Consider the following 13438-nt stretch of genomic DNA (forward strand, 5'->3'; position numbering starts at 1 on the left):
GTTTCCCCCCCGCTTCAGTGGCTGCGGCCGGGGTTCTAGAAAAGAGATTGAGTGTTTGTATGTTCAGCTGAAAGGTTCCAAATCCCGCCAATAATTTGATAATGTGATAGCCATAGTATGATTACGATAAGGGTCGAGTTTATTCCCCCCCCGCTTCTGTTGTTTGGATTAAATAAAACTTATCTTCCTTTCCTTTTGTATATATACTTGTTCTATTGTTCTAGACCTTTTTTCTTTCTAGTTACCATCCCCTGGCTGCATTTAAATAACGTTACCATGCCGTCGGGTTTTTAATTGGCTACCACTCAATGTCATTTCGATTATCCTCGGCCCGTACCGTTCGCGTTCCAAAATGTCGGCGGACGCATGGATACAATCGTTAATACTATCCCAGTCCGGTGAACATGTAAGTACTTAATATCTACTCTTCGAAACTCTCAACATGCACTAGATATATACATATCAAGAGTATTTTAATAATATTAATTATAATATATGATGTAAAAAAAACAGGCATTAACATGGTCCCTAATGAGCATACCCTTCATCCTCCTTCCCATCCGTCTCTACCTAAGATACATCCACCACCACCGTCTCCTCTCCGACGACTACCTCCTCTTCGCCGCCTTCCTGCTAATGATCACCCTCGGCGCAATTCACACCTACCAATACCCAATCCTATTCCAAGCACACTACTACTTCATGAACACAGACAAAATTAAAACCTCCTTCCCACCAGAATTTCTCAGAAATGAAATCCAATCCCTCTCAAAATCACAGTTTGCAAAGATTTTTATAATATGGACGTTACAATGGTGTTGTAAATTGAGTTTACTCCTGTTTCTTAGACGGTTATTGAAGGAAGTTAATAATACGCCAGCATTCATATTATTTATGAATTGGTGGAGGTGGTGGTGGTGGGGTGTAATGGCGATATGTACGACGGTCTGGTTAGTGGGTGTACTTATCAATTGCTTTACTTGTTTCCCACCGAAGAGGAGGTGGGAGGGTAGTATGTCTCTTTCACCTATCTGGCATATCTTAGGTATTTATATAATATATTGACGTTTCTTAATCTAGATTCCTGCAACATATCAACCACCAATAACGGTCTAATCGCCGCCACAATCCTGGACATAACCTCAGACGTCGGCATAATCCTTCTCTTCTCCAATCTCTTCTTTCTCTATCGACTAAAAATCAAATTTCCACTCTGTCAGAAACTCATCATAGTTGGTGTTTTCGGTCTAAGCATAGTTATCTTGATATTCCTCGCAATCTTCAGAGTTATATTATTATACAAATCAAGGGAGACGAATAGTAGTATATGGTTGAACGGAATAGCCGCAGCGCAATCCGAACAGGTTTTTGGAACTACGGCCGTTGTTATTGCGATTTTGCCGGGGTTGGAGCTGTTTTCTACGAAGCAGAAGTCTACGCAGGATGTGGAGGGGTTGCAGAATACCAATGGTGATAGTATTCATAAGAGCAAAACTAAGGGGGAAACAGTCGACGACAACGGCAATACCACATTGTTCTCAACGTTAACAACTTGGACACCTGAAGAAGGAGAACAACAACAGCAACAAGAGGAGGATAATACAGTGTGTCTAAGAAAGTTTATGAAACGTGAATCCAACCATAACGTTGTGGCACCGTTTCCCGAGCCCGAGGAATATACTCCGGCGAACGATATCAATAATAATGGAGGGCAGAACATTTATGCCCCATCTACGAATGTACCTCCTATACAGGTTAAGTTACGCCAGGTTATACCGGATATAGGTGGAGAAACATCGCCTGTTATACGGAAACGGTGAATAGGGCTCTTTTTTTGGATTTTGATTTTTAGGGTTATATTATACTATTTGGAGATACCTGGTATATATATTTCGTGCACAACTTGTTTAAATACCTATATACTTAGTGTATATCGGGAACAATCCACTATCAAAACATCTCAGTCTCGACGTAACCTACACATACGACCTAATAAACAATCTTGATCTAACTATATTACACCTCTAATTCTAAATCTTATAGTTAAATAACTATTCTAGATTTTCACGGTATATACGCATCCAAAAACCTCCAGGGAAATAATATAATTTATATTTCATATCCCACTCCACCCCATAGGCTCTAATATATATATACCTCAAACCACTTCTCATGGCCAAAAAAGCCCCGCGTATATATGAAACCCCCCCAACTAACCAAGGAGGTTATAAAAAAAAAAGTTATAAAGTATATACATGAAATACCGATTGATAAACCGACAGAAATCTGCCTGCAAAACAACCGGCAGCGATGAGGTATGGTTCAAGTTAGATAACCTCCCTCCGCTAAAACCCCCCCGTAGCATATTAAATACTACGTATACCTATATATATATATATATAAAAGAAAAACAAGAAAACACAATGCTGATTCCCATACCCTTGAAAAGTGTAAACATGAGCCTCAGGTGGCTATATCAAAAGGGGAACGAAGAGGGAAAAAGAGGAGCAAAGGAACACACGGTTATGCCGAGAAAAATACCGCCTGTTATCAGTCAGGTCGGTTGTGCATGTGAGACACCCTTCGTAGAGATGCGAATGCAAAATGCGGGAAAGAAGAACAAGAGAGAAAAAAACAAAAGTAGGCTCGCTTTATATAAAAAATCTTGCGGCCGTGGGATGTATCGTGTCTAGAAAGACATCAGATGCAGATGGAACCAAAGGGAAAGGACAATGACCTCAAATAGAAACAACCCTGCAAGAACGACCCGATAAATGAAACCTGATGAATACTGACCGCAAGGAAAAGAAATAAAGGAAATAGGAAAGAGAGTGAGGAGGGAGAGATGGAGTCGGTGCGAGTTGCGGTTGGGGTATTAGAAAGTAAATATTAGAATGTGATAAGTAACGAGTGTCCAGTGGAAAAACGAAAGCAACGCTGGTAACATATGAGCTGTTTGAAAGACGGAAAGAAATTGCGCTGGTGGAGACCCCCCCGAGAGTGTAAGGTTTTGAGAGGTGGATATGATCCCAAAGGGGGGTGTGTGAGAGCTGAATTTGATATGGATGTGCGTCAGAAAGGTGGAGCCCCAGCAGAAACGAAAAAAAGGCATAATGCTGATTGAGAAAAATGCAATGCGGATGTTGCTCAAACGCCAATGTGCTTCTTCAAAGTAGGATCGCCAAAGAAAGGATAGAAAAGAAAAACGGTGCTAGAAATTTCGTCGAGAGGCTGCTGGCTGTTGTCGCTGCAGAATTGGAGACATTAGGAGAGCCGGTCGACTTGGCTGCAGGGTTGCTGGTTGGACCGGCAGAACTAGGGCTAGTTGCTGTTACTGGGATCGAATCTACGTCCGTTGTAGAACGAGAAGCACTCGGGACTGCATCCGGACCTGATCCAATTTCCATGATATTCGTCGACGTACTATTAAATATCGTCTGACCAATGGAAATGGCTTCATTGTCCATATCGTATACGACGTATGCCGAGCGGAGGAAGGTATCTCCTAGGGTGAGAACGCTGCCTTCATTCATACCGAGAATACCAAAGTAGCAAAGAATATGGTTATCCTCGTTTGGTTCATCGGTAGCATCGATGATAAAGTCTCGAAGATTAACCTTGATGGTTGCCCCTGCGAAAGTAAAGTTGATAGAGCCTTCTAGTGAACGTTTGGAACAGTTGACGGCAGGGCCTTTGTATTCGGGGACGGTGATAGCGCCGACGAGTTCAATAAGCTGGCCCGCGATATCTTGCGGTAAATACGTAAAGCTTGCGCCACTGTTGAAGACTCGCGTTAGCATGATGTTTAATAATATCTGGATCTATTATGCGCCCGATGCACTTACGTATCTAGCAATGCAGGGGTGTTCCGGGATGTGTTCATTAGTTCCCTAGACTCCCCATCACCATTCTCAATCGTCAAGCCATGCAACGTTATTATGAAGTCGATCGGTGACGGTAAGTCGGTCCGCCTGCTGAGTGGGATAGTCGCTAAAGGCGCCTTGAATTTCCCCGTATCGATCCCTCCAAACAATATTTCCCCAGCGGCGGCATTCAAGTCGTTCAACCAAACGGAATAAGCGCGAGAGTTGATGAGTCCCTGGTTTACCATCTGTGTGACAAGACCTGGGTACGGCTCCAATCCTTGCAAAACCCTAGATTGTCGACGTTCGAATCCAATACCTAAGACACCTTCTTCGCTGGTTCCTTGGAGACCGATACCGAATTGAACATCCTTGACGCCGACACCACCAATGCCGAGTGTATCCTTTGCGTATACTCCTGATGCGTATTGACCGTCGACATACATGATCGAAAAGTCGCCTTCGACATATTCTGCGGTTGAAGAGGTTCCATTGTCGTAAGTTCCACCGATGTCGCAACCATTCCCTCCATCTCTTCTACATATTTCGGAATTTGCTGTTTCCACCCAGATATCGCTACTTCCAGTGTCTATGTGAAGACGAATGTGCTGAGGAGGGGTCCCTACGGTGACATTGGCGTAGAACAAAAAGTCCTTGTCGGAACGTTGCGGTGTTAGTCGGAGATATTCAATGGTTTGACAGCCATCTACATTATATAATAAAAAATATAGTTCAGACGAAATCGATGCCAACATACCTTATTATCTAACTTTTGAACGGCCGTTTTACTAGCAGGTTCCCGTTTACTGACTTGATTGTGTGTAACTCGCTCTTTTGAAAATGGAACCCTGATGACTTTCGAAGACCCATCTCTGACGAATAGTGTCGAAACCCCAGATGATACGAGTAGCGGAAGGACCAACAACCACGAACGCATGGTTGTATGTGTGTGAAGGAAAAGAAAGAAAGAAAAATAAAATAAATAAGATAAAATAAAATAAAACACCAACGAACGGTTTAAAAAACCGTGGAAAAGGAAAACACGAAATACTATATCCTCAGCATAAGAAGATATTGGTTTCGCGTGAGCGAAGAGGTTGGAAATCTGGAACCGAGACGGGATTGTTATGAATTAATTAGGAGGGGGGGGGTCCAAAGGCTTGTGAGGAAGAGCCTGCTTGGACCTCGATGTCGGATAGTATGAGATAAAACGAATGTAGGAAAAGAATGACAGGCGACGGCGACGACGACGATTAGAATTAGGATTATGAATATGAATATGAATAAAACAAGAAAAACCAAGAAGTCAAAAAGCGAAAAGAATATTATTAGAAGAGGAGGAGTAAGAAGAGGAAGAGGAAGCGGAAGATGAAGGATGCGAATTTGGGGAATGCGGAGAGCGGTAGTATAGTAACGTAACAGCTGGGAATTGGTTATCAAATCTCGTTTACGCTGTCGTTCATGGTAGGTCCCTAACAAGGTCAGTCCCAACCAGTTACCTGTTATGTGGGCACATATCCACTGGGCTGAACCGGACTGAAGAAGAAGAAGAAAATAGAAAACAGAAAATGGTGATGGTGATGGTATGAATGTATGTAAGTAAGTATGTAAGAGGTATCTCTAACACTCAGATAAGTCTAGAAACCTGCCAAAGAGATTAATTAATGAATGGGATGGGATGATGGCGGGTGGGACCGATATTGCATTGGCCGATGTGCTTCACAAACAGCCGCTAGCTTGGTGGAACCACCCCTGGAAAACGCCCTTCCCTGCTGCACTGCACTGCTGCACTGGAGAGACTGGGAGACAGCAGATATGCATGTATGCAGGAACTTGCAATTGTCTTCCGGCTTGTATTCTCGATTCAGGATTCAGGAGATAGATAACAAAAGATGCGGCCAATGACAGGTGATATGCTGGAAAGAATGCAATGAGGCTGTCCATTTCTGCCTCACAATCGATCGTTCAGAATGGTAAATGGGAGCATCCAAAATTTAATTAATTAATCTTCTTAAAAGAATAATACTACAAGATAATATTAATTTGCGCGAGCACGCACACTTCTTTTTTCTCACTCTCGTTCTCGTTCTCTCTCTCTCGCTCGCTCTCGCTCTTTTCTCGCGGCCTGCCTGTTTGTTTGTTACGTAGAATCCAACTAGCAAGGGTTCCGCACAGCGAACGAGGGGAACAAGAAGGTCCATTGATCTAACCTAACTGTGGGTGGCGCACTTAGTTACATACTTAAGTTACTTACATCTGTACGTACATGTACGTCCGCAGCTTCGACTTGGAGATTGCAGGCCTGGTGTTTCTGATTACGGGACCCCTGTCAAAGTGCGATGCCATCAAAAAAAGGTGGGGGAAAGAGTATGTACTACGCGCACGCATTGGCCAATTTGACAGCGCCAAAGAGCGAAACTAGTGGCTACCGAGCCCCTTTTAGTTCGTATATCTGGTGGTGGACCCACAATCAGACATCAAAGACATCTATCTAGAAGTTAACTAATCAGACGTCCTCACAAGAGATCTTGAAACGGAAACAACCGAGTAGAAAAAAAGGGCTGTGAAACGACGGCGCCGGATTGAATCGGTTCCGATGGTCGTGAAGTGTAGGCACATAATAGTCTCGTAAGAACCCGGACGCCTTAACGCCCGTGGCACATGTACTTGGACATATGTTTCTGAAGATCTTATCTCCATGGCTGGACTTGTAGCCGACTGGGTTCGATCTGTTTATAGATACTTTTCTTAAGTATATATTATATAGCGTGTATATCGATCCACGTGCGAATATATTAATATTTCTAGATCTTTGAATATATTAACTTATATTAGAGAATCTACCAGTATATTTATATAGATCAATGATACTAGCGTCTATCATATCGTTCTACCTAATAACCCCACCTGTTACGTAAAAGTGAGGGGATTCACCCTGGTACTAGTACAGATAGTGGGCGTAGGAGGGATAGGGGAGCAGGAGGAGGAGGATCGATCGAGGAGACGAAGAGGTGCATGGACCTCAACCAAACTTGTGTTGCACAATGTGTTGCTCCGCCAAGCCTCTAACGACACGAGCTTTCTTGTCTCGCGTACAGCACCCTTCACACACACACACACATACCTCTGCTCCGATATCAAACCTGCAACCTTGAAACGCGTGCCCACAAGTCGACTCGTTCATCATGGCTGGCGAATCCTCAAAGTCAGCAGCGCAGAAGGCTGGTGCAGCTGCAGACGGTCCTCCCGGATATGAATTACCATGGTTTGTACTCTTTTTACCATTTCCAACTTTCTTGGCAAGCTGTGTATTCCTTATACTAACATGATTGCTGGGGACAACTTACAGGGTTGAGAAATATCGACCTCGATTCTTGGATGAAATCGTCGGAAATACAGAGACGGTCGAACGGTTAAAAATCATTGCTAAGGATGGGAATATGCCCCATGTTATAATCAGTGGTATGCCTGGTATTGGGTATGAAAGACAGAAAAGAAACAAGAAAGCAAAAAAAGACCGAACGATATAGCTCGATAAGTTGCTGAAAGCAGCTATTCCGGCAAAGATTGCTTTTGATATCTCTTGGGATCTCAGCTGATTTGAACTTATCGAGGACTTCTTATTGAAGGAAAACTACATCTATATTATGCCTTGCGAGAGAATTGTTAGGTAATACCTACAAGGAAGCTGTCTTGGAGCTTAATGCTTCTGATGAAAGAGGTACTTCTTCACTACCCATATGCTATTCTGTAACAACGTCAATTGGGAAGTTATTTTTCTAACATGCCATAAAATTGATAGGCATCGACGTCGTCCGTAACAGAATCAAGGGATTCGCCCAGAAGAAAGTCACCTTACCCCCCGGCAGACAGAAGATCGTAATCCTCGATGAAGCGGACAGCATGACATCGGGTGCCCAACAAGCCTTACGTAGAACAATGGAAATATACTCTTCGACCACCCGTTTCGCATTCGCCTGCAATCAATCCAACAAGATCATTGAACCCTTACAATCCCGTTGCGCCATCCTTCGATACGCCAGATTAACCGACCAACAGTTGTTGAAGCGATTGATGGAGATATGTGCGGCCGAGGATGTAAAATATAGCGACGAGGGACTTGCGGCATTGATATTCAGTGCGGAGGGGGATATGAGACAGGCGGTGAATAATCTACAGAGTACGGTAGCTGGCTTTGGATTTGTGAATGGGGATAATGTATTCAAGGTGGTGGATTCGCCGCATCCTGTTGCCGTCCAGGCTATGATTAAGGCGTGCTACGAGGGAAAGATTGATCAGGCGTTGGAGACACTACGGGAGCTATGGTATGTGTTTAAACCCAGCGACATAGCGCGGAAGCTAAGCTTTGGATACAAACTCACTAACGATATCTGCGTATGGTACAGGGACAAGGGATATTCTGCAGTTGACTTAATAAGCACTATGTTCCGCGTTACGAAGACGATTGACACTTTGAGTGAACATTCGAAGCTAGAATTTATCAAAGTAAGAATCACCTACTCGATATTGCCCCCCAAACCTCAAAGCAACAGGAGCTAAATTCCGAAACTAGGAAATCGGCTTCACACACATGCGGATATTGGAGGGCGTCGGAACGCACTTACAACTCCAAGGCTGCATCGCCCGTCTGTGTCGGATTAACATGAAAAAGCCGTAAGGTATTTCCGCCCGGTCGCCTTCCGGTATGCTACGAGCGGTTCTGGATCCATTCCGCTCGATAAGATATTTTTATACTTTTTACATTCGAGCATATAAATTTCTATTAATGGAAACCCCGATGGCACACGACCCCATATGTCTGTATGGAGTATCCACACGGAAATCGTCTTATCATTGCTATAACCTACCTACCCGGCGAAAATCCAACGGGAAGCCCGTTAGAGGTTCAAGAGGGAAATTAATGGGTGTGGCGTCCCATACCTCGCGTCGGATCGGAGAAATGCCGTTACTGTCTAGTTCGGCTCGTAGTTTCACATTCCCGAGGTGCTTTTTATTTTATTTTATTTCTCGTGAGGTCTTTCGGCACTGGGATCCACGATATTATAATCCTTCTAAAAGTGATTTTCCATGTCTTTTTTTCATCGGTACCTCGAACGCAGCTTCCCAAAACGCGGCGGGTTTGGATGTATCTGCAAGGTCCCTATTTCCGCTGTAGAGAAAGGCTGGGCAAAACCTCGAATGGGAATTAGCCTGAACCGATACATCGGAATGCGTCTTTTTTTTGTGTACAGTGAAGAGAAGACCGCACCAGAAGCAGCATGGTCGAATCGGTGTATTCTGATTCGTAAAAAAGCCAATGCCGGTGTCCGCCATGTTCGGTATCACGGGCTAAGCTAGTTTACTAGTTAGCTCTCGTGCAGCCGTGATCGCATCACATCACATCAGATATCAGAGAGAACACGGCAAATGCCCAGAATCATGCAATATGCAATATGTAATACGTTGAAGCAAAAAATTATATACAGAACATTAATGGAAATGACAGACACTCTGAGCTCCATGGGATCCACTGCATATATGCATATCTATGACTAAGTAGGATTTACATTGTAGCTAGCTCTGAAGCAGGGACATCCCCTTTGGTCCTTTTACTTTGACTTTTATATATACGTATTCTATTAGCTAACTCGAGTAGTCTTTTTTTTTCACAAGCCTGGTCTGGGAAGAGCATATTGTTATTAAACTCATCCCAACAACCTTTCCTCCGCTTTCATTCCTCCCTCTCCTCCTCCTCTTCTTCTTCTTCTTCTCATCCCCAGGTTTTTTTGTAGGATCTCCGCATTTCTCACCCAAGCAAAATAAAACTCGTTTCTTTTAATTTTTCTTTCATATTACCTTTTCGTAGATTTTCAAAATGGTTAAAGCCGGTATGTCAGAACTCTCGTTCATGTGGTGTTTTGTTGAGCGTATTCTTTGCTCTTCGCGATGTCTCGCTGCCCCCCGCTAGCCCGGAGTTGCCCCTCATTGGCCCCGCATTCTACGTGCAAAACCCACAAAAAAGGTATTCGGATAGCTAACAGTCGTCTACTTCACAGCTGTTCTCGGTGCTTCTGGTGGTATTGGCCAGGTATATATTCTCCCAGAATCCAATTCCGAAGCTTCACGATTCCATAGTTTCCACAGGTTGTTTTTTAAAAAAAAAATTAAAAATTAAAAAACCCGGTGAACGCTTTTTAAGCCGGGGTCCGGAGCGGTGGAAGCTATGGAAAGACGTGTGCACAAAAAAGGATACAAGAACCCCGGATGAAAGGAAATGCAATGAATTGAGATCTGACCACGAGTACTTACTTTTCTACTTTTGAATCAAAACAGCCATTGTCTCTCCTCTTGGCCATCAGCCCATTGGTCGATGAGCTTAGCCTCTACGATGTCGTCAATACCCCAGGTGTCGGTGCTGACCTTTCCCACATCAACAGCAAGGCTGTAAGTTGTTCTGATCCCCACACTTCCCCGCCCCTCCAGTGTCTGCATTTGAATAGTCGGGGAATTAATGAAACTACATTGTACAGAAAGTCACTGCCTACCTTCCTGAGGAAGGAAAGGGCCTCGAGAAGGCTCTCACCGGCACTGACATCGTTGTGATCCCAGCCGGTATCCCACGTAAGTCAAATAAGATGATGACAAAAATAAAACCCGTTCTAAAAGGGTATCACCCTCTAACGCCCCGAGAAAACAATAGGAAAGCCCGGTATGACCCGTGATGACCTCTTCAAGATCAATGCAGGCATTGTCCGTGATCTCGTCACCGGAGTCGCCAAATACTCTCCAAAGGCCTTCGTCCTGATCATCTCCAACCCCGTCAACTCCACTGTTCCAATTGCCGCCGAGGTCCTCAAGAAACACGAGGTTTTCGATGCCACCAAGTTGTTCGGTGTCACTTCTCTCGATGTCGTCAGAGCTTCGACTTTCGTTGCCGATGTCGTTGGCGGTAGCCCAACTGACTATAAGGTCCCCGTTGTTGGTGGCCACAGCGGTGAAACTATCGTTCCATTGTTGAGCCAGATTACTCCAAAGACTGAGATCCCAAGTGATAAGCTTGAGGCTTTGGTTAAGAGTATGATTCCATACCCCCCTCCCCTTCTTACTCTCTCTCAGCCATTAGAGATTGGTATTTTAACCTTCAAATTTCTTTGTTTTTTTTAGGAATACAATTCGGTGGTGACGAAGTCGTCAAGGCTAAGGATGGTACTGGATCCGCCACCCTCTCCATGGCCTACGCCGGTTTCAAATTCGCCGAATCCCTCCTCAGAGCCGTCAAGGGAGAGACCGGAATCGTCGAACCCACCTACGTCTACCTCGATGGTGTTGCCGGTGGTAAGGAGGTCAAGGAGGCCGTTGGAGGTCTCGACTTCTTCGCCGTCCCAGTCGAGCTCGGAGTACGTTCTTTAAACCATATTTCCTGATACCCACATTTTGAAGATATAAACTCTAACGCTTTTATAAAAAAAAACAGCCAACTGGTGCCGTCAGGGCCACCAATCCTCTCCCACAAGCCAACGAGTACGAGAAGACACTTCTTGAGGAAGCTAAGAAGGGTTTGGCCGGAAACATCGTCAAGGGTACCGAATTCATCACACCTACCTCGAAGTGAGTTTACCTATTTCCCTTCCCATGAAGTTTGATTATGATGTCTAGACAAAAAGAAGAAGAAAAAGACCATAAAATGAAAATAGAATGGAGAAAAAAAAGGAACAAGGAAAAAAAAAAAAAAAAAAAGAACCAATCGGTAGCTGTTATAACGAAGCTGTTGGTTTAAAAAAGTTTAACGGTTCTCTTGCTAATCATGTTTTTCCCAAAGTTAGGTTATAGGTAAAATCGAGTTCTCTTAGGCAGTGATTGAAGCCCAAGTATTCTCACTATATTACCACCGCTATTATTTCTACTACAACAATCATCATCACCATTAGAAAATTGTAGTGCGGTTACTATTATCATGAATAATAATTAAAAAAAAAGAATACCATAGCGTTCGGATGGTCCTCAATCACTCTCTCTTTATAAGTAATCGCCTCGTAAGACGTATGCCCATGTAGTCGAAAGTATACCGTGTGTGTAAAAGGTCTATGATTAATAGACAAACAATCCACCATTACGTCTTCTCCTTTGTCTAAAAATAAATAAATAAAATAAAATAAAAAAACGCCATGACGCCCCTTTAGCTAAAACTACACATAAAATTATTTCATTCCAGAGCCGTTCATTTCACCCCACACCGCTCAGTTCCCGAAGAAGAAAGAGGCAAAATGAATAATCCTCTTGAGACTTTACCTCTATCGTAACTTATGCCTAACGGAGGATGTTTGTTCTCTTCTCTTCTCTTCTCTTCTCTTCTCTCTTCTCTTCTCTTTTCTCTCTCCCTCTCTCTTTTGTAACAGCTCTCTATATTTGATAAAACCTCATATCATCTCTAACATCATCCACCAGTCGCTAACTAGATGGAGTTTTGTTGACAGTAGTGATTTGAAAGACGGCGCCGGGAAGACCGGGGGTTTCGGCTGAGACTTGGGCGTTTACACCCATTGCTGAGAGGGCGCCGCGGATGACGCCACAGGGGAATTGGAGGAACTGTGGATTTAAATACAATATTAAAAATCTTTTGTTTTTCTGATTGTGTGTGTGTGTGTGCAGAATTTCTGAGGTAAAAAAAAAGAGAAACTTACGGGGGCGGCTTTTGTAGCAGCTGGAACACCGCTGGAAGAACTCATGCGGAGGAGTGGACGGAAGAATTGATCTGTTAAGACGTAGACGCCCTATATATATATATAAACGAGACATTCATGATGGTTAGATATTATATATATATCTATAAAATACGCCCCCATATACGCCATTATATTTCAAAGACGAAAGAGAGAAGAGGGGAGAAAGGGACAGAGAGAGAAACACACCCTATGGTTCGTCTTAAGATTATCAATCTGCTTCCTAAACACGAGATGCCAAATATCCTTGCAAAGGAACTTGATCACATCTAGATTATCCGTGAACCTAGATCGATCGCGCGAGAACCGTTCTACGAGACCGATGCCGACTTTATACCCTAGACTTTCAAGACGGTTGAAGAGGTCTTCGCGGGCTGTGTCTTCGTCTGTTGGTGGTTCTGCAGCTGTTGCTGTAGTCGCGGTGGTGGTAGTGGTAGTAGTAGTGGTAATAGTACTATTGGTATTGGTATTCGGTCCGGGTGTCGTGGGAGTAGAAGGAAGGTTTTCGATTTCGTTGAGCTTATTGGAGTATGAAGTCGGAATGGGATAATCTAGGGATGGCGCAGATTCGGCCATGCGCTGGACCAGAGGTACCAGTTCGATGAGGAGGAGGTCGATACATGATGCGGAGAAGAAGGTGGCGGTTGGGTCGGTGAAGTTGTATGGTGGGAGGGGGGCTTCGAAGGACATATTTGGTTGTTGCAATGAGTGGGCCCTTTTATGCTTTTTACGATACGGCCATGATGTTTTGTGGTGTTGGCGATAGCAAGCTTGTCTCAGCAGCTTGGGGGGAAGTAAGTAAAGTAAAGTACCTAAGCTAGCTCCCCTTGCAGACTTAAACTGCCCCGAAATTAG

At 43.9% G+C, this 13438-nt stretch overlaps 5 protein-coding genes across 5 annotated transcripts; 3 read left to right on the plus strand and 2 right to left on the minus strand.

The window, feature by feature from the left end:
• Positions 1–352: 352 nt before the first annotated feature.
• Positions 353–1820, plus strand: AOL_s00215g562 (uncharacterized protein; the record flags this gene model as incomplete). Its single annotated transcript, XM_011129764.1, has 3 exons — positions 353–406; positions 514–1012; positions 1081–1820. The coding sequence occupies 3 exons, from the start codon at positions 353–355 to the stop codon at positions 1818–1820; spliced, it is 1293 nt and encodes a 430-aa protein (XP_011128066.1).
• Positions 1821–3167: 1347 nt separating this feature from the next.
• On the minus strand, positions 3168–4800 carry AOL_s00215g563 (uncharacterized protein; the record flags this gene model as incomplete). The annotated part of the gene is made up of 3 exons (XM_011129765.1): positions 3168–3777; positions 3846–4516; positions 4621–4800. 3 exons carry the CDS (start codon positions 4798–4800, stop codon positions 3168–3170), a joined length of 1461 nt encoding a protein of 486 aa, XP_011128067.1.
• Positions 4801–7048: 2248 nt separating this feature from the next.
• AOL_s00215g564 (uncharacterized protein) lies at positions 7049–8541 on the plus strand (the record flags this gene model as incomplete). The annotated part of the gene is made up of 5 exons (XM_011129766.1): positions 7049–7128; positions 7213–7325; positions 7666–8188; positions 8270–8369; positions 8437–8541. The coding sequence occupies 5 exons, from the start codon at positions 7049–7051 to the stop codon at positions 8539–8541; spliced, it is 921 nt and encodes a 306-aa protein (XP_011128068.1).
• Positions 8542–9738: 1197 nt separating this feature from the next.
• On the plus strand, positions 9739–11475 carry AOL_s00215g565 (uncharacterized protein; the record flags this gene model as incomplete). Its single annotated transcript, XM_011129767.1, has 7 exons — positions 9739–9751; positions 9920–9951; positions 10197–10307; positions 10394–10484; positions 10564–10938; positions 11028–11260; positions 11338–11475. The coding sequence occupies 7 exons, from the start codon at positions 9739–9741 to the stop codon at positions 11473–11475; spliced, it is 993 nt and encodes a 330-aa protein (XP_011128069.1).
• An 836-nt stretch (positions 11476–12311) lies between these two features.
• On the minus strand, positions 12312–13273 carry AOL_s00215g566 (uncharacterized protein; the record flags this gene model as incomplete). The annotated part of the gene is made up of 3 exons (XM_011129768.1): positions 12312–12449; positions 12545–12634; positions 12773–13273. 3 exons carry the CDS (start codon positions 13271–13273, stop codon positions 12312–12314), a joined length of 729 nt encoding a protein of 242 aa, XP_011128070.1.
• Positions 13274–13438: the final 165 nt, after the last annotated feature.

Source organism: Orbilia oligospora, assembly GCF_000225545.1.
Source record: "Orbilia oligospora ATCC 24927 unplaced genomic scaffold scaffold00215, whole genome shotgun sequence".
Taxonomy (NCBI): Eukaryota; Fungi; Ascomycota; class Orbiliomycetes; order Orbiliales; family Orbiliaceae; genus Orbilia; species Orbilia oligospora.